This window comes from Elephas maximus, chromosome 7, assembly GCF_024166365.1.
Source record: "Elephas maximus indicus isolate mEleMax1 chromosome 7, mEleMax1 primary haplotype, whole genome shotgun sequence".
Classification (NCBI taxonomy): domain Eukaryota; kingdom Metazoa; phylum Chordata; class Mammalia; order Proboscidea; family Elephantidae; genus Elephas; species Elephas maximus.
In genome coordinates, this window is record NC_064825.1 from 77498725 (window position 1) to 77520477 (window position 21753).

Below are 21753 nucleotides of genomic sequence, written 5' to 3' on the forward strand. Positions count from 1 at the left end.
ATTAGCCTTTCAAATCTCCCTTAATACATAAATCATATAAAATTCTTTACTTCTGGAAAAAAAATACACACGCACACAATACGTATATGCTAAAAACCCATTTTTTTTTTTTATCTAGTCAATTCCGACTCATAGCAACCCTATAGGACAGAGTAAAACTGCCCCATAGGGCTTCCAAGGCTGTAAATATTTATGGAAGCAAACTGCCATATCTTTCTCCTGCGGACCCGCCGGTGGGTTCAAACTGGTGACCTTTCGACTAGCAGCCAGTTGCTTAACCACTGTACCACCAGGGCTATGCATAATATATATAAGTATTTTTTTTTTATTATATATATATCTGTATATCTATGAAAATTTCCAAACACGTACAGAAGTTGATAGAACTGTATAATGAGCCCCATGGACTCATTACCCAGATTTAATAATTATTAATTCATGGCCAATCTTGTTTCATTTGTGCTCTTACTCTTACAACCACCACTCTATTATTTTGAAGCAAATCCCGAACTTTTTATCATGAAATATATGGTTCTCATACTAATTGAAAAAAAGTAAAATGGGTAATAGTGTGTATACTGTGGGCTTTATATATAATATGTTTATAAATACATAGGCATAGAAATGATACTAATATGCAAAAATTAAAATAGTAGTTGTATTAAATAGTGGCTTATAAATGATCTCATTAGCCAAAACTTTCTTCACATGGTTCAGTCTAACTGATTATAGTGGGAAGGTCATTGCACTGTGGCCTGGGGCCTGGTTGTCCTGTAGGATTTTATCTTAAAAATAAATAACTACTCAAGTTTGTTGTGTATCAACTTGCTAGTCTATTGCAAGGTAGTCATGGCAAGGCGTGCAAGTTAGTCCTCAAGACATTCATTTAGAATTGTTGTTATTAGGTGCCATTGAGTCAATTCCAACTCACAGTGACTGTCATGGACTGAATTGTGTCCCCCCAAAAGATCTGCAACTTGGCTATGTCATGATTCCCTTGTATGATTCTATGATTATCTACTATTTTATCATCTAATATGATTTCCCTATGTGTTGTAAATCCTATCACTATGGTGTAATTAGATGGATTAAAAAAAAAAATTTTTTTTTTTTAATGGATTACTGGCAGTTATATTGATGAGGTCTACAAGATTAGATAGTGTCGTAAGCCAATCTCTTTTGAGATGTAAAAGAGAGAAATAAGCAGAGAGACATGGGGACCTCATACCACAAAGAAAGCAGTGCCAGGAGCAGAGTGTGTCCTTTGGACCTGAGGTTCCTGTGCTGAGATGCTTCCAGACCAAGGGAAGACTAATGCATCACAAGGACCTTCCTTCGAGCCGATAGAGAAAGCCTTCCTCTGGAGCCCGCACCCTGAATTCAGACTTGTAGCCTACATGACTGTGAGAGAATAAACTTCTCTTTGTTAAAGCCATCCACTTGTGGTATTTCTGTTATAGCAGCACTAGATAATGAAGACAGCGACCCTATGCACAACAGAAGGAAACACTGCCTGGTCCTGCACCATCCTTACAATTGTTGCTATGCTTGAGCCCATTGTTGCAGCCACTGTGTCAACCCATCTCATTGAGGGTCTTCTTCTTTTCTTGCTGACTCTCTACCAAACATTAGAGAATCAGAATTAATAATTACAATGTTAGTTCAGTGATTATAGTGATTAGACTTCAGGCTTTGACGAGTAGTCTTAGGAGGAAGACTTGACCACAACTCAAACTCACAGGTTTTTCACTGGAGCTAGAGTCTGAGGTCAGATGTGGTGGGCAGTATTACAGCAGGCTCTTGGTCTTCAGAGTGAGAGAGAAAGACCCAGAGAGTGAGCAGGAATTCAGGGTTTATGTACAATTTTCTAACCTTTACTTCACAAGATAAGGACTACATGATGTCATACTTAATCAAGATTAGTATGGTTTATTGTTAAATAAGGGAATTGTTTTATGGCATATTTATGTCTCAAGGCCAAGCTATAGAGATTTGACTTATCAGAAATTAATGGGGTTGTCGTATGACATTTATGTCTGAAGGCCAGTTACAGCATTTGATTGATGTTACATTTCTTTATCATAGCATGCAGGCACATGGCTATCTTAGGGAGGTTGTTTACTACATACTTCTCACCGTTCAGTTATCTATTTCCAAGGTTGAAACAACTTTCTGATAATTTAGTCTCTAATGTACAGTTAATCATTAGAGAGCATCATAGAAGTATGCATGTTTCTATTTCTGAGTTTAGAAATTCTTTATTTCTAACTCCACACTATAAGTAACTTATACATAGGTATTTAAAATACTATAAAAAGCATCATTACGGTATAAAGATAATTATAGAAGCATACACGATACTGACTTAAATACATAAGTGATTTGAGAGCATCACAAAAAAACATATAACAGGGTGAAACCTAGATGCTAGGATCATTACCTGGCAAATTAGCTGTGTGTTCTTTTTTTTTTTCTTTCTTTCTTTTAATTGTGCTTTAAGTGAAAGCTTACAGCTCAAGCTAATACCTCTTTCAAAAATTTATACACACATTGTTATGTGACCCTAGTTGTTATCCCTATAATATGTCAGCACGCTCCTCCTTTCCACCCTGGATTTCCCATGTCCATTCAATCAGCTCCTGTCCCTTTCTGCCTTCTCATCTCACCTCCAGACAGGAGCTGCCCATGTAGTGTCATGTATCTACTTGGACTAAGAAGCACACTCCTCACAGGTATCATTTTATGTCTTATAGTTCAGTCTAATCTTTGTCTGAAGAGTTGGTTTCAGGAATGGTTTTAGTTCTCGGTTAACAGAGAGTCCAGAGACCATGTCTTCCAGGGTCCCTGCAGTCTCGGTCAGACCATTAAGTCTCGTCTTTTTACTAGCATTTGAATTCTGCACCTCACTTTTCTCCTGCTCCTTCAAGGACTCTCTGTTGTGTTCCCTGTCAGGGCACTCATTGGCGGTAGCTGGGCACCATCTACTTTTTTAGTCTCTGGCTGATAGAGTCTCCGGTTTATGTGGACCTTTTTGGCTCTTGGGCTAATATTTTCCTTGTGTCTTTGGTGTTCTTCATTCTCCTTTGCTCCAGGCGGGTTGGGACCAATTGATGCATCTTAGATGGCCACTCCATAGCTTTTAAGATCCCAGATGCCACTCTCCAAAGTGGGATGCAGAACATTTTCTTAATACCCTTTGTTATGCCAGTTAACCTAGATGTCCCCTGAAACCATGGTCCCCAGACCAGCTGTGTGTTCTTGACTGAGTCATTTGATTTCTTGGTACCTCATTCTTTTCCTGTGAAAACTGGAAATACTTTGCCTTCCAAAGACCAGAAGCTTGGCTACATATTGTTACAGCCCTTGCCTCTCCATAATCTATAATCGCTGCATTACCTAATGCTATAAAATGGAATAGAATATGTTTCAAACACAGTCTCTTCAGTAGACTCCCCTACTCTGTTCAGGACACTCATCTTGCAGTACAACACTCAAAATTCTTTGCAGTTTAGACATTCACTAAATATTAAATTGCATTGAAACACTATAAATAGTAATTCAATAAATGAATAAAGGAGAAAAACAATGCGAGAAAATACATCAACAACTTAGGTGGCAGTTTGAAATTATGAAAATATATTAAAAGAGACAGTGACATGACAATGACGTATGTATCTATTCATATTTCTTGAGATAAAAAATAAGAACAGGCCTATTGTCTTCACCAAATGATTAACAGAAAAACAGGTGTATTAAATTCTTACACTTGAAACCAGTTAGAAAGTAATATGTATTACAGTTCACTGTGAATCATCTACTTTGCTTTAACGGCTTTGAAATCGACAGGAAGTTTTTTGACTTACAGTGCTTTTTCGGTGGTTAAGCACAAACAGAACTCTTATGTTTGAGTCTGCATTAGGAACAGACATACACACATACATGTAGATACACACATATGCACACAGAAATACATGTATACATGTGTGAAGCACAGATATATTGGGTGCATACTCACGTACACATACATGCATGCAAACACACACACACATACTCTGGGCTCCTATAGAGCTCTTGGACAGCCTACTCTGCCTGCTGAGTTCTGTTTGCATTCACTCCACCCTGGAAATCCTTAAAATGTGAAATCTTACGTATTAGAAATACATGATTTAGTTTTCACTGTATGTCAGTCTTCTTTTGGTTGAGAACTAATTGCTTCTTGATGTAGTTCAAAATGTCAGCTGATTTAATTATTATCTTCTATTAATGACTGAAAAGCCTAGAGGAGGGAAAGGCTGGGCTTCTAGACTGTGGAAGAACAGAATATATCCTATAAAAATCTAAAGAAGGCATCCTATTTAATGTCATGAAGAGCAATTATGAAGCAATTCATTAGAATAAAATTGTACCATCATTAAAGCATGTTCATTTAAACAGCAGCCCTCAGGTTTTGACTTTCTTTTGTGTCTACCAGGCCATAAATACCATTTCAATTCAGCCCTTAGGAAATATGAGTGTATCCATTATGCCTTATGTCATCTGTAATGCGTCTTATCCAGGAGGCCTAAAGGCTTCTTAAAGAGAAGGAACTATTGCTAGAATGTAGCTTACCACAAGTTATAGCGGGTCCTCTTGGAAGGTCCTGCTTTAATTGGGCCCTGTGCTTTTGACTTCGGAAGAAAGATGTGGCAGTTGCTTCCATGAAGATTACAGCCTTGAAAACCCTGTGGGGTCACTATGAGTCAGAATCGACTCAACGGCAGTGGGTTTGGGGTATTTTTTAGTATGATTTTGACTACTACTTGGAGTCCAACGCTGATGGTGGATTTTGAATTTCAAAATTACAGGAGATGGAACCTCACATGCCTCTATGTAGCCGTATTCCATGGTACTTGCTCTCAGGAGCCACAGTGGCATTATGGGTGAGCATTTCTTTAAAAACCTTGATCATCTCTTTAACATACCATCATATTTGGTTAATTTCAATATTTACTTTTGTCAGTGTTTGCTCTTGATTCCCCCACCCCTGTTTTTCCCTGCTTACACTTCTTATTTAAACTAATTTATATGAATTTGCCCTAATTGAACCTTGGGAAAGACCTAGGGAGAGAGATAGATGCTTTTATCTTAGAACCAGTCTTTTTTTCTCCCCACTGTTCATGTAATTAGATCATAACCTCAAACTAGAACAGAATAACAAACCTACATGGATTGCAGACTCTGATTAGTTTTTGTTGTTGTTGTTATTTTTTAAACCATTAATTTATCTTTATCTCTATTCAAAACATCTGCACAAAATGAATCAACCCATACTATTAAAGTTCATTCTTTTGCTCAGATAAACTTGAAGAACTTAGTTAGGATATCCCGTTGTTAGGGAGTTGTTTTCTCCATGTCTTTAACAAATAGATTCCTCCATCACTACACTCTATTCTTACCTTTCCCTTTCCAAACTGGTGTCCTCTAACAGTTGGCCCATAATTTTAGGAAAAGAGGCAGTGTTACCTAGAAATAGTTAGCAGATGAAAGTATAAATTATTAGAAGTTATAAGCTACAGCTTAACCTCACCAATCCATATTCTTCCATATTTTTTTTTTATCTTTAATATTTCTTGCTGAAGCTCTTGCTTTTTCTATTTGTTGTCTGAGACATTTGTTTTTTTAGATGGTATAACAATCACTGAGGAAAGATGATAGAATAAAAGGGGGCAATAATCAGTTTGGGACACTCCTTGGAAAACAGTCTAGGTTGCGGCCCCAGAACAATTACTCTATTTTGCATTTCTAGTTCTTGCTCAACTAGAGTAAGTTTCTCAACTTTAGAATAAACTTCTCCAATTATTGATATAAAGCCATCCCTAGATCTTTCTGCTTTTGCAAAATGGGAAGTGTATATAATTTATAGAAAATCTATACAAATATCTAAACTCCCAGTCGTATAAAACCATTCAAAGTATTATTTTGAGAGTAAATGAAACTGAACTTTTAAATTCATTATTCTTGGGAAATAAGTAATCTTCATAGTACTTGTTTAGCTATAATCCAGAGCTGGGCTTGACAAACATTTTCTGTAGAGGGCCAGATAAATTTTAGGCTTAGGACCTCTTATCATTTCTGGCACATACACTTCTTTATTTTTGTTTACAACCCTTTAAAAATGTATTCTTAACTCTCTGGTCATACAAAAACAGACCATGGGCAGAATTTAGCCTCAGGCCATAGTTTGCCAACTCCTGGTTAAAGATAGGCCTAGAGCATGGGAAATGAATAATTTTTTCCTATTTTAAGCTTAATCACTTGCTACTATATGCCTCATCTCTAACCCTTGTACATCGAGTCAATATTTCCTGTCATCTATGGTTTGCTTTGCTAAGTTTAATACAAGGAGATGAAGAAAGTAGTATATGATGTTTCAGGTATGTATGCATCACAAAGGTACAGGGACCAGAGTGAACAATCATTTCCCTTCCTCAGATGTCTCTTGTCATCGCCTGTATGGTAGCTGTGATTGTGTACCGCCTGTCAGTCTATGCTACATTTGCTACCGTAATGGAATCTGAAGCAACCTTAGAGCCTGTCAGAAGTATCCTTACTCCCCAGCTGACCACCTCACTCACAGGATCATGCTTGAATTTTATTGTCATCTTAATCTTGAATTTCTTTTATGAAAAAATATCTGCCTGGATCACAAAAATGGGTAAGCTGGCTACAGTGGGTTGAATTGTGTCCCCCCAAAAGACATGTTCAAGTATGAATCCCAAGTGCTTTTGACTATTGCTTTATTCGGAAATAGGGTCTTTGCATATTTAATCAAGTTAAGATGCAGTCATACTGGATTAGAGTAGGCTCTATATCCAATGATAGGTGTCTTTATAATTGAAAGAAGAGGAAGATTTGGATACAGAGGCACACACACCCAGGGAAGAAGACCATGTAATGACAGAGTCAAAAATTGGAGTGATGCATCCACAAGCCAAGGATTGCTGGCTGGCAACCACCAGAAACTAGGGGAGAGGCATGGAACATATTTTCCACTAGAGGCTTCAGAGGAGGCTGCTAACACTGGATTTCAGACTTATTAGCCCTCAAAACTGTGAGAAAATACATTTGTGTTATTCTGAGTCATCAGGTTTGTGGTAAGTTGTTACAACACTCTTGGGGTACTACTCCACTGGCCAAATCACCAGTGTGATTCTAAAAAGGGGCTTCTGTCAGTGTCCTATGTCCATTTCAGGTCATCTCCTCTGGAATTTATTTTCAAAGGGCACATTTTAAGGTAGTTTTGGTCTGTAGGTAGACCCATATCTTGGTACTTCAGAATCCACTAACAGTTATATTTGGCTCATTATAATGGAAGCAAGAAAAAATAAAAAGAATTAGGACTTTGTAGAACTTTTTCAGTATTCTTGTCTTAATCCTCCTTTGGTGGAACTGGAGCCTTGCTGGCACAGTGTTAAGAACTCGGCTGCTAACCAAAAGGTCTGCAGTTCAAATCCACCAGCCGCTCCTTGGAAACCCTGTGGGACAGTTCTTTTTTGTCCTGTAGGGTCACTATGAGTCGGAATTGGCTCAACAGCAATGGGTTTAATGGTTTTTTTGTCTTCATCCTCCCTTGGTGGAGGTAATAGATTCAGTCAGAGAGAGGAGCACAGAGCACACTACACCACCAGGGTTTCCTCTGTGTCTTTGGGGTAATATTATTTACTATTTTTGTAAATATCCTAGATTTGGCTGGATCAGATCATACTATTGGGAGATTATCAGCTCACAAAAACACGGTCCCATATTCTTTTATGCCTCATGATGCTCCATTGTTTTGTAAAGAGAATCTGTATTTTCTTACCTTTGAAATTCTTTAAACAATAGATCATAATCATGTATTTTAAGCAAAGGAAAGGGAAAATGTATACAATTTCTGCCACTATTTGCTGTCACACTGTTTTCTAAATTGATATAGCCATTTAATTAACAAGAGGAAAACACAACTCAGTTTGGAAATCATCTTCTGCCCTTGACCTGAGCGTATTTTGTTTAACCCCAACTGAAAACAGAAAAGAGAAAAATCTGACATGTTTATGGGACACCACATAGTGTATTGAGTTGAGCATAGCCTCTTTAGTCCAATATGGATTTGAATTCCACATTCTGATTGTGTGAAGTCAGGCAAGTATTTTATTCCTCTAAATATAATAGTATTTGCTTCTTAGGTTTTGGCAATGGTTAACTTAATGCAAAGTGTCTAACAGATAGTCTGGCACAAGTCCATAGTTACTTAATGTTGGGTTAGCTGTAGCCAGCGTGGGGAGCGTTCCAGCAGATTCTCCGGATAATAATGAGAAGATACCCAGTTGCCCCAGGGAGTAGAAAATTCATGGAGAGACCAGAAGGTACATTAAAACTTGGTGTTTGTTTACTTACCAGAAATTCCTCGAACTTACCAGGAGTATGAGAGCAGCCTTACCTTGAAAATGTTCCTATTTCAGTTTGTAAATTATTACTCTTCCATCTTCTACGTGGCTTTCTTTAAAGGGAAGATTGTGGGTTATCCTGGAAAATACACGTACATGTTTAACATTTGGAGAAGTGAAGAGGTAAGAATTCTCTTGATAGCTGGGATTTGTGGCTTCAGTAATTCAGTGTTTAATAAGTACCTTCTGTGTGCCCAGTCCTATGCCAGATATTAACAGATACAAAAGAAGGCTAAGACATTGACACTGTCTACAGAGGGTATAGGTGTTACAGTCTTATCATTTGATAGACTTTCCAGTGCCTTTTTAGCAAGAAGTTATGTTGTGCCTATTGTTTGGTAGTAAAAATGAGCTATGAAATGCGATGTGTCCCTCATTTCTGTAGAATTCCCACAAAGGATGAATGATTACTTCTTGGGGATATACCAGAAAGGGCTTTACCATGGGGTGTAAAGTTGGACTAGATCAATGGTTTCCAAACCTGGCTGTGTATCCAAATCACATGGAGAAAATGCCAACTCTCAAATCTAATGCAGATATACAAATTCAGTTTATTCTAAGAATGGGATCCAGAAATCTATGTTTTTAACACATTCCCCAGCTGAATCTAATACAGTGAGCCTGATCCTGGTCCAAGGTCATGTTTGAAACTATTGGGCTAAATGCTTTTTTCGTATCCTTTCCAACCAAGATTCTAACCTGGATTTCTTTTAGTTGTTGCTAAAGTTCATCTTTCATCATTCACTTCTTTTTTTTACCCCCCTCTTGTTGCTGACTAGTGTGATCCTGCAGGCTGCCTAATAGAATTGACGACTCAGTTGACCATCATAATGTTTGGGAAACAGATATTTGGAAACGTTAAAGAAGCCATTTATCCGTATGTATGACTTATGAGTTTTTTGTTTAAATAACCATGATAGATTTTCTCTGGAAGAAGATGGGCTTCTTTGATTATCATGGTGCCTTTATAGCAAATGTTTAAGCCAACAAACCCTCTTCTTTTAATCATCAGTTATGAATACATTAAGGTAATATAGGCTTTGAAACGCGTGTCTCTATTGTTTGAATCAAGTTTAGGGAAAGATCATTATTCTCCTCTCCTCTGAAGATTTCACTAGGAAATTGAAATAACCCCTATAGAGTATTCTACATGTTACGTATTGTTTCTCAGGATCACTAAAACTTGAATCCTCTTTGTAAAAGTATTCCTGGGTCATAGAAGCGTCTAGGAATAAAAATTGGTTGTCTGTGAAATGCTTGAGAACCTTCAGCTCAATATGTGAAGGAATTGCTGTCTGCTCGAAGAGCCTGGCAATAATGAATACATAATACAAAAAGAAAATTAAAATGGCAGTTGGTCTCAAATATAAGATGACCATCTTCATGGATAGAAAGAAATAGAATCATAAAGTCATAAGCTTATGATCTTACCGGGATTCTAGTTAGGAAATGACAGTATCAGAGTTTGGCACCCATAGGATAAAGTTGACTGAAGGTGCTTCACTGAGATGGGGATTGGCTAGGTAACTGTACTTAAAGCCAGGGACTGGGTTGATTCTCACTCATTCATAAGATTGAACACCTTCCTTCCCCTTCCCACCCATAACACACACAGTTCCATAGTGCTGCCTGAGATTCTATTTCGTGTGCTAACAAAGGAAGAACATGGACTTAATCTTAAGAAACAGTAACTGAGCCAAGCCTTCTTCTAGCTTCGTGATTGAATCTACCACATCCCCAATATTACTTCAAGGAAATAACTCTAAACTGTTACTTTAAGTCTTAGTTCTAAAGTGAAAAACAAAAGAGCAAAATGGAGGTAATTCCTAAACCAAACACAAGATGGAGGAGAGTTATGCATAGAGAGACAAAGTCAAGTAGAAGGGAAACAAGCAAATTAAAAAAGTCAATGTGAGCCTGGCTGCAAAGCAAAATTTTAAAAAAGAAAAAACTGATGAGACTCAATGCTAATGAAGCTGCTACCAAGATCAATTATCAGAAAGTTAACTTACTCCAGCAGAAGTTCATTTTATAGAAGATTCTGGCAAAGCCTGTAAAACAATTATGTTGAGAATATTAAGGACAAATAGTGGAGGTGATACTTTCTTTAAAAATGACCAATAAATAATTAAATGAAAACAAGCAGAAAAATAAGAACAAGCTGATACGGAAAAGAATCAATTAGAAGTCTTATAAATGAAAAACATTATGTTAACTTGAAAATACAATAGATGGGATGAGCCCTTGACTGGACAGTTGAAGAATGAATTAGTGAATTGGAAAATAGTACTGAGAAACCCTCACATTCTATAGTGCAATAGAGAGATAAAGAGATTAAAAAAAAAAAAATTAGTGACAGGAGGGTAGATTGAGAGGCTTTCCATTAACCCAATAGTTCTAGAAAAAGAGAATTGAGTAAATGGTGGAGGAAAGAAAATTTAAATAGGTGATTGCTAAAAAGTTTCCAAACATGAAGGAAAACATGAGTTCCAGAAACAAAAATAAACTCAGAATAAGATGCAAGATAAAGGAAAGTAAATTCACATCCAGGTACTTTATGGTTAAACTACAGAATAGCAAAGATAGACAATTTTAAAATCTGGCATGAAAAGAGCTTGGAAGTTATCACTGCCATCCTCACACCAAGAAAAAAGCTAAACAAATTGAAAATCAACAGCTCTTTTTAGATGCATCAGATAATTGAGGTCACAGGGTGAACAACCCTGAAAACTGGAGAGACAGGCAAATACATAGAATCACATCTTACTAGGAGCAAAAGCTCACCCCTGGAGCCAACAACTCATAGAAACACTTAAAAGTGTTACTGATTAATTGCTGGAGACTGAATTGTAGTCTAGCTGGAGAGATAAAAACCCTAGAGGCTCAACCTTATGGTGGTCCCTTCATGAGTTTTGTCTCACAATTTGTGGGATGAACTTTCAGTGTCCAGTCTAGTATGTAAAGAGCTTGGAAGTAATCCTCTCTCTTCCTCAAAAGGAAAGGTTGAAAATCTAAAAATCAGCAACTTTTTTTAGATCCATCGGAGAACTGAGGTCATAGAGCAAACCACTACCTCAGAAGCAAGAGAGACAGGCTAATACAGAGACTCACTCCTCACTGTGTGCACAGACTGCTGATGCTGATATTGCAGGACTAAGTGTTGGGCAGGACTCTTTAAAGGGTAATTGACTAATTCCCTGGGTGGTGTAGTGGTTAACTCACTCAGCTGCTAACCAAAAGTGTAGAAGTTCAGTCCACCCGGAGGCACCTCAGAAGAAAATACTGACAATCTACTTCCGAAAAATGAGCCATTGAAAACCCTATAGAGCCCAGTTCTACTCTCAGTCACATGGGGTCACCATGAGTAAGAACCAACTTTAGAGAAACTGGTAAATGGGGGTAATAGTTGTCAAAACTGCCAAAAAGAAAAATTTAATCAAGTCAATTAGCGTTAACAGTTTATTTGAGTGAGAAGAATGAGCACTTCCAGTGCTGCATCTGGTCGTTGAAACATCTCAAATGATATTCCATCAATTCGTGGAGCTTTGTTTTTCACTGATGTTTTCAGTTAAGCTTGGACCTCTTCCTTCAGTACCATCAGTTCCTGATCATATGCTACATCCTGAAATGATTAAATGTCGACCAGTTTTTTTTTTGGTATAGTAACTCTGTGTATTCCTTCCACCTTTTTTTTGATGCTCCCTGCGTTGTTTCATATTTTCCCCATAGACTCTTTCAGTATTGCAACTCAAGGCTTGATTTTTTTCTTCAGTTCTTTCAACTTGAGAAATGCTGAGTGTGTTCTTCTCTTTTATTTTTCTATTCCCAGGTCTTTGCACAGGTCATATAATACTTTGTCTTCTCAAGTCGCCCTTTGAAATCTTCTTTTCAGCTCTTTTACTTCATCATTTCTTCCATTTGCTTTAGCTACTTGGTGTTCAAGAACAAGTTTCAGAGTCTCTTCCAACATCCATTTTGGTCTTTCATTTCTTTTTAATGACCTCTTTCTTTCTTCATGTATGATGTCCTTGATGTCATTCCACAATTTGTCTGGTCTTCGGTCATTAGTGTTCATGCATCAAATCTATCCTTGAGATGGTCTCTAAATTCAGGTGGGATATACGCAAGGTCATACTTTGGCTCTCTTGGACTTGCTCTAATTTTCTTCAGCTTCAACTTGAAATTGCATATGAACAACTGATGGTCTCTTCTGCAGCCGGCCCCTGGACTTGTTCTTACTGATGATATTGAGCTTTTCCATCATCTCTTTCCACATACGTAGTCAGTTTGATTCCTGTGTATTCTATCTGGTGAAGTCTATGTGTATAGTCACCATTTATGTCATTGAAAAAGGTTTTTGCAATGAAAAAGTTATTGACTTTGCAAAATTCTATCACGCAGTCTCCACCATCATTGGTATCACCAAGGTCATATTTTCCAACTACCAATCCTTGCTGGTTTCCAACTTTTGCATTCCAATCACCAGTAATTATCAGTGCATCCTGACTATACGTTCGATCAATTTTAGGCTGCAGAAGTTGGTAAAAACTTCAGTTTCTTCATCTTTGGCCTTAGGGGTTGGTGCGTAAATTTGAATTATAGCTGTGTTAACTAGCCTTCCGCGTAGGCATAGGGATATTGTCCTATCACTGACAATGTTGTACTTCAGGATATATCCTGAAATGTTCTTTTTGATGGTGACTACACTGCCATTCCTCTTCAAATTGTCATTCCTGGCATAGTAGACCATATGATTGACTCCACACCCATACTACACTCTCTTATTTGATATAGCTTTGTGGTATGTAGGGTCGCTATGAGTTGGAATCGACTCGACGGCACTGGCTTACTGGCTTTTTGTAATATGTCTTGATATATGTTAGGGCAAGTTTTTCCATCTTATTCTTCTGTAGAAATATTTAGACTGTCCTTTGGCTTTTGTCTTTTTGTACAAATTTTAGAAATATTTTATCAGATTTTACATGGAAAAAAGTATTTTGATTGAAATTGAATCTATAAATCAATTAAAAAATAATCAACATGTTTTATTATACCAAGTCTTCTTATGCATGAACATTTTACTTAGGACTTTATATGGCAACAGTTTGGTTTGGTTTGGTTATTGGCATTAAATAAAGGAAAGTTTTAAATTTCTGCATATATGTCTTACAAATCTTCTGTCAAATCCATTTCTAGGTACTTTTTATTTGCCCTTTTAGATGCTATCATTTTAAAAACTGTGCTTTCTAACTAGCTATTGTTGGTATATAAACTCTCTTGCTGTGGAGTTGATTCCGACTCATAGCAACCCTACAGAACAGAGCAGAACTGCCCCGTAGGGTTTCCAAGGAGTGGCTGGTGGATTCAAACTGCCAGTCTTGTCGTTAGCAGTCTGAGCGCTTAACCACTGTGCCACCAGGGCTGCTCTGAGTATATAAGAATGAAAAATAATTGATCTTATAGGCAGTCACCTTGATACATTTCTATTATTATTTCTAATAGCTTTTGTCTAAATTCATTTGCATTTTCTATTTAGGTAATCATATAATTGTGAATAATGATAATTTTATTATCATTTCCAATTATTTTGGCTTTAGTTATTTCTTTATTTGTTTGATTCTTTCATCTTATTGTGCTGTTAAGATCTCCAGTAGAATATTAAATGTGATCATGTACACTCTTATTTTGTTTTTAATTTTAATGGGAATGCTTCTAACTTTTCCTTATTAAGAATAATGTTTATTCCAGGTTTTTGGTAGATTCTTTTGATCAGATTGAGTTAATTTACTTCTATTCTTAGGTTTTTGTAATAAGTAGATTTTGAATAGATGTTTGAAATCCATCAAATGCTTTTTTTCTGTATCAACTGAGATGATTTTATCTTTTTATCCTTAAATCTGTTAATGTGGTCCATTACACTGATTGATTAATATTAAAGAACCCTTGCATTCCTCAAATCAATCAAACTTTATCATCACGTATTATCTTGTTATGTAGTATGAAATTTAATTAGTTCTTATTTTGCTTGAGATCATTGCATCTATTTTCACATCTTAGATAAGCTTCTATATTGTCCTTCTCGTACATTTTCTGTTATAACCAATGTCCCATTTTCTTGAATAACCCAAGTATAATACCTCTTCTAAGTATCATCAAAGCCTAAAGTCTAATAAATTCAATTGGAAAAAAAGCGCTTCTAGGGCTGATCCCCCTCTTCTGCATGTTCTTCACTTAGAACTCTGAGTAAATATATTTCTTTGGAGAGAGTTGGTATTGTCTTATTAATTTTCTGAATAAAGAACTCATGACACAGCAAGTGTTGTGAAGAGAACGCTAGATTTTGACTTGGATGTTAGCTTTACTCATATTTCTACTTAGTCTGTGATCTTAATTTACACTTAACCTCTCTGACTCCAGTTTCTAGATATATAATTCCAATTCTCTGACCTCTTTCTCTTTAACTCTATTTCATGTATTTACTTCTTTCACTTCCAACAGCCTTGCATTGAATTGGTGGAGACGCCGAAAAACTCGGACCAACTCTGAGAAGTTGTACAGTCGCTGGGAGCAGGATCATGACCTGGAATCTTTTGGAAACCTTGGTCTATTCTATGAGTACTTAGAAACAGGTAATTTCCATCCACTGCCCTGAAACGCAGAGTTGGACTGAGCAAAATAAGTGCTTTTCAGCACTTAATATGTTTTTGTGCTTTGCATATAGTAGGCATTCAATAAATCATTGGATGATGGCTGAAGAGATAGGTGTACCAATATGGAAATTGGTTCACTATTTCCTGAAATGTTAATATCGTTGAACTAAAGCAAGTAAGGTTCACTTTTTAACTCCTGCCTCAAATGAACTTCAATGGCTATATATCCTTTTGTCTGCCCCTGTGATTAGCTGAGAGGGAGAATACATTGAAAAGCATTTTCAGGGTCTGACATACATTTAGTATATGTCATTTACTTTCAGTATGAAAAGAAGGCTAAAAGCCTGTAAGGGAAACCTAAACTGAACTCAAGAAATACATGAAATAGTCCAGGGACTGAACATAGGAGAGATCTTGAGGTGGAAATACCAGAGCAATAATGCTTCAGACTTCTTGTATAATCTACGCAGAGTCTTTCCTCTAAACCTTTTCTGTTCATCTGATGGAATTAAGGAAGGCAATTTATTTTCAAGGCCCATAAAATAATGGTGGAATGAATGAGATGAACCTGGCATTTTTCATGATTCCCCAGTATAATACTTATCTATACTACCTGGATTAAAATCGGTAAATTTAGGACAGAAAGATGTTCTACTATATAAACTTAGGTAGTCCTTAATTTTGGGGGAGATAAGGTTGTAAATTATAATTAATTATGTTAAGTTTTCAATGAATTTGTACATAAATGCATCGGATTATTACTAAATTGAAAGATGAAATCAAGGTTTCATAATGAGTTTCACTACCATTTATTGCTGTACAACTAAGAGTTTATTTTGGATGCTTTATGGGAACAACCTGGGAACTAATCCGGGAACAATTCTGCCAAGTAGGAATTACTAAAAAAAAAAAAAAAAAAATTTTTTTTTTTTTTTTATATTTGAGGAAACTTAGGCTTGAATAGGTTAATTAATCTGCCATGGACTACATGGATTTTGAGCAGAAATCTGTGACTTCAACCTAGAGCGGTTTGGTGCAAAGCTGATGCTGTTTTTATTCAATTCTGTCTTAGTTATCTAGTGCTGCTATAACAGAAATACCACAAGTGGGTGGCTTTAACAAAGAGAAGCTTATTCTCTCACAGTCTAGGAGATTAGAAATCGGAATTCAGGGTGCCAGCTTCAGGGGAGGGCTCTCTCTCTCTGTCAGATCTGGGGGAAGGGCCTTGTCAGCAATCTTCCCTGGTTGAGGAGCTTCTCAGCGCAGGGATCCCAGGTCCAAAGTACGCACTCTGCTCCTGGCGCTATTTTCTTGGTGGTTTGAGGTCCCCATGTCTCTCTGCTTGCTTCTGTCTTTTATATCTCAAAAGAGATCAACTTAAAACACAACCTAGTCTTGTGGATTGAGTCCTGCCTCATTAATATAACTGCCTCCAATCCTGCTAATTAACATCATAAGAGGTAGGATTTACAACACATAGGAAAATCACATTGGATGACAAAATGGTGAACAATCACACAATACTGGGAATCATGGACTAGCCAAGTTGACAGATATTTTGGAGGAACACAATTCAATCCATAAAAAATACCAAAACAAAACAAAACAAAAAACTACCAGTTATTATTAAGTCGATTCTTACTCACAGCAACCCCAAGTGTGTTAAAGTAGAACAGTGCTCCATAGGTAGGATTTTCAATGGCTGACTTTTCAGAAATAGATTGCCAGGCCTTTCTTCCGCGGCACCTCTAAATGAACTTGAACCTCCAACCTTCTGTTTAGCAGCTGAGCATGTTAACCATTTCCACTGCTCAGGGATGCATTCTATGCAGTGATTCCTCTTCATTTCTTATCTCTTAGTTTAGTAGAGAAGGAAGTAGAGGAGGCATTCTGTACATGTTTGTTCACTTGGTTTAGTGGATAACAGGACTGACCCAGTCTTATGAGAAAGGATGAAATCCAGAGCCATTCAAGATTCATCTAAAAATAGAACTAGTGGAAGATTGGGTAGGTTTCCCGCCCCCTTTAGTCAAAAGCCATTTTTAAGTGTCTTATTGTTTTTCCGTCAGCCTTTTTTTTTTTTTACCCTTAGGGAAGTTGAAACTGCTAGTTCTTTTACCCCAAGCATTGCTGTAAACAAAAGAAGAATGTGGAAAGAAGCCTGCTCACACAGACACATAACATTCCTATTGTTAATGAAGAAAGTAACACTTATTTAGAAAGATGTCAAGATAGTTAGAGGATCAGGACCTTAAAAAATACCTCATTCTAGAGAATGTATATTTGTTTTGCTCATATGTAAGTTGTTTCTGATTTTCTTTAGACAATTCATTTTCTTATTCTTGATCCATTTATTATACTCAGATATCTCATTTTGCACTGTCTTTTCATCTCTTGGCTGCTTCAAATTAATAATGCTCATAGTTTAGCACCTTTAAGTGCTCAGCACATGCAGAGTACTGGAAATGTATAAAAGAATAAGTCATCATCCCTGTCCCAAAAATCACATAGTTTAGCAAGATAGAAGAACCTGATTACTCCACAGATGTGTTAATATATAAATGTAAAGACTAGACCACCATAGACCTAAACTTGGGCCCTAATGAAAAGCAAAGAAAAACAGATCCTTTCTTCATACAAGCAGATCTCAAAACGAAAAGCAATGGAAAAGGTGAGCTATGCATGCCCACTTCTTTCTTTCAATTCCTGCAAACTAATATGTCACTCTACTTCCTGTGGGGAGGAGGAGTTGGGCAGATGGCAAGAGGCCTGGAGTGTTTCCGCTGCCGAAGATCCCTCCAAACTGAAGGAAGTGGCAGACTGTTCCTGCTTCCCTCCCCCCCACCCCCACAGTAATAAGTTTTTGCCCTTTTTTCTTCTCTACAGTTATCCAATTTGGATTTGTTACATTATTTGTGGCTTCTTTTCCTCTGGCTCCTCTTCTTGCTCTTCTGAACAATATTATAGAGATTCGAGTTGATGCCTGGAAACTTACTACTCAGTACAGGAGACCTGTAGCTTCCAAAGCTCATAGCATAGGAGTTTGGCAAGACATTCTTTATGGAATGGCTGTCCTTTCCGTCGCAACTAATGTAAGTAGACCTATTTCAGTGAGGTGACTGTACTGCGTTTTGTTTCCTGGGGGATGGAGAGATGTGAGTGATGCTCAACTCATCTTTATAACATTGATTTCATCACAGTGACAGTCCATAAATATAAAACATTCCTGAACTTTTAGTCACTAAACAACTCAGAGAAATCTATGACACACAAACCCTAGAAATACAAGGAAAATTTGTAAAACCATCCTCATTAAAATATCATAACACACGTTCCATAGTGTGTGACAAAGTAAACAGAAAATAAGTGCTGACATAAAGGATTTGAATAATGTGTATTTATTGTCTATAACTGGAACCCAGGTAGCTCAGTAGTTAAGAGCTACGGCTGCTAACCAAAATGCTCGCAGTTTGAATCCACCAGCTGCTCCTTGGAAACCCTATGGGGCAGTTCTACTCAGTCCTATAGGGTTGCCATGAGTTGGAATCAACCTGATGGTAACAGGTTTACGGGTTTATTGTATATAGATATATGTATGTATTGCAAGCAGAGACTATACAATATTTACATGTTATGTTTATGGAGCATTTATTTAAAAATGATAAGCTAAATAAATTTTCAAAGTAGAAATTTTATAGTACACATTCGCCTAAACGAATGTTTTAAAAATAGAAATTGATAATAATGGAATTAAAACAAAAATCTAATCACTTAAAGTCACTCTTCTATGTAAGCTCTGTATAAAGAGGAGACAAAGTTGAAATTATAGCATGTTGTTGTGCCATCGAGTCAATCCCAACTCATAGTGACCCTATAGGATAGAGTGGAACTGCCTCATAGGGTTTCCTAAGCTGTCATCTTTACAGGAGCAGAAGGCCAGGTCTTTCCTCCTGCGGAGCTGCTGGTGGGTTTGATGTGCTGAACTTCCCATTGCCACCGAGCTCTTCACCACTGTGCCACATGTCAAAACCAAGCCTGTTGCCATTGAGTCAATCCCAACTTGTAACAACTCTGTAGGACAGAGTAGGACTGCCCCCCAGGGTTTCCAAGGAACAGCAGGAGGATTCGAAGTGCTGACCTTTTGCTTAGCAGCTGAATGTTTAACCATTACGCCACCAGGACTCCTTAATTACAGGGTGGTGTTGTTGTTACATGCCGTCAAGTCACTTCTGACTCACAGTAATCCTATGTACAACAACGAAACACTGCCCAGTCCTGTGCCAGCCTCACAACCATTGCTATATTTGAGCCCATCGTTGCAGCCACTGTGTCAATCCAGCTCCTAGAAGGTCTTCCTCTCTTTTGCTGACCCTCTACCTTACCAAGCATGATGTTCTTCTCCAGGGACTGATCCCTCCTGGTAACACGTCCTAAGCACCTGAGGATGAAGTCTCGTCATCCTCTCTTCCAAGGAGTATTCTGGCTGTATTTCTTCCAAGACAGACTTATTCGTTCTTCTGGAAGCCCATAATATATTCGTTCTTCTTTACCACCGCCAGTAATTCAAAGGCATCAGTTTTTCTTCATTCTTCCTTATTGATTGTCCAGCTTTCTTGTGCATATGAGGCAATTGAAAATACCATGGCTTGGGTCAGCCTCACCTTACTCCTCAAAGTGACATCTTTGCTTTTGAACTCTTTAAAGAGATCTTTTGCAGCAGATTTGCCCAATGCTACTTCTATGGGCACTGACTGTGGATCCAAGTAAAATGAAATCCTTGACAACTTCAGTCTTTTCTCCATTTATCATCCTGTTGCTTATTGGTCCAGTTGTGAGGATTTTAGTTTTCTTTATGTTGATGTGTAATCCATACTGAAGGCTATAGTCTTTGATCTTCATCAGAAGTACTTCAAATGGTCTTCACTTTCAGCAAGGGACGTTGTGTCATCTGCATATTCCAGGTTATTAATGAGCTCTCTACCAATCCTGATGCCACATTTTACTTCATATAATCCAGCTTTTTGGATTATTTGCTCAGCATACAGATTAAATACGTATGGTGAAAGAATAAAACCCTGATGCACACCTTTCTTGATTTTAAACCACACAGGATCCCCTTGTTCTATTTGAAAGACTGCCTCTTGGCCTATGTACAGGTTCCACATGAGCACAACTAAGTTTTCTGAAATTCCCATTTTTTGCAATGTTATCCATAAATTGTTATGATTCACACAGTCAAATGCCTTTGCATAGTCAATAAAACACAGGTAAACATCTTTCTGGTATTCTCTGCCTTCAGCCAAGATCCATCTCACATCAGTACTGATAGCCCCTGTTCCACGTCCTCTTCTGAATCCAGCTTGAATTTCAAGCAGTTCCCTGTTGATGTACTACTGCAACGATTTTTGAATTATCCTCAGGAAAATTTTACTTGCATGTGATATTAATGGCATCGTTGGATAATTTTGGCATTCAGTTGGATCACCTTTCTTTGGAATAGGCACAGATGTGGATCTCTTCCAGTTGGCTGGCCAGATAGCTGTCTTCCAAGTTTCTTGGCATAGATGAGTCACTACCTCTAACGTTGCATCCGTTTGTTGAAACATCTTAATTATTATTCCATCAATTCCTGGAGCCTTGTTTTATGCCATTGCCTTCGGTGCAGCTTGAACTTCTTCCTTCAGTACCACCGGTTCTTGATTGTACGCTACCTCCTGAAATGGTTGAATGTCGACCGATTTTTTTTTGGTACAGTGACTCTGTGTATTCCTTCCATTTTCTTTGATGCTTCCTGGGTCATTCAATATTTTGCCCATAAAATCCTTTGCTTGAGCAATGCTGAGTGTGTTCTTTCCTTTTGGTGTTCTCATTCCCAGTCTTTGCACATTTTATTGTAACACTTTACTTTGTCTTCTCACGCCATTGTTTAAAATCTTCCATTCAGCTCTTTTACTTCATCGTTTCTTCCATTTGCTTTAGCTACCCTATGTTCAAGAACAAGTTTCAGAGTCTATTCTGATATCCATTTTGTTTTTTCTTTCTTTCATGTCTTTTTTATGACCTTTTGCTTTCTTCATGTATGATGTCCTGATGTCATTCCATAACTTGTCTGGTCTTCATTCATTAGTGTTCAGTGTGTCAAGTCTATTCTTGAGGTGTTCTCCAAATTCAGTTGGGATATACTCAAGGTCATATTTTGGTTCTCATGGACTTGTTTTAATTTTCTTCAGCTTCTACTTAAACTTGCATATGAGCAATTGATGACCTGTTCTTCCTTCTTCTGATTGATGATACTGAGCTTCTCCATCCTCTCTTGTCACTGATGTATGTGATTTGATTCCTGTGTTTTCCATCTGGTGAAGTCCACATATATAGTTGCCTTTTTGTTGTTGAAAACAGGTGTTTGCAATGAATAAATCATTGGTCTTGCAAAATCCTATCATGTGCTTTCCAGTATAGTTTCTTATCACCAAGGCCATACTTTCCAACTACTAATATTTCCTCTTTGTTTCCAACTTTTGCATTCCAATCCTCAGTAATTATAAATGCATCCTGACTGCATATTTGATCAATTTCAGACTGCAGAAGTTGGTAAAAATCTTCAATTTCCTCATCTTTGGCCTTAGTGGTTGTTGCAT

At 37.4% G+C, this 21753-nt stretch overlaps 1 protein-coding gene across 2 annotated transcripts in view; it reads left to right on the top strand.

The window, feature by feature from the left end:
* ANO5 (anoctamin 5) overlaps positions 1 to 21753 on the top strand; it is a 98138-nt gene that overhangs the window by 69546 nt on the left and 6839 nt on the right. For both annotated transcript variants that reach the window (XM_049890715.1, XM_049890716.1), the window contains exons 14-19: positions 4845 to 4919; positions 6472 to 6694; positions 8419 to 8588; positions 9245 to 9342; positions 14964 to 15094; positions 18002 to 18207. In XM_049890715.1, coding sequence (XP_049746672.1) covers positions 4845 to 4919; positions 6472 to 6694; positions 8419 to 8588; positions 9245 to 9342; positions 14964 to 15094; positions 18002 to 18207 — 903 coding nt within the window. The remainder of the gene's footprint in view (positions 1 to 4844; positions 4920 to 6471; positions 6695 to 8418; positions 8589 to 9244; positions 9343 to 14963; positions 15095 to 18001; positions 18208 to 21753) is intronic.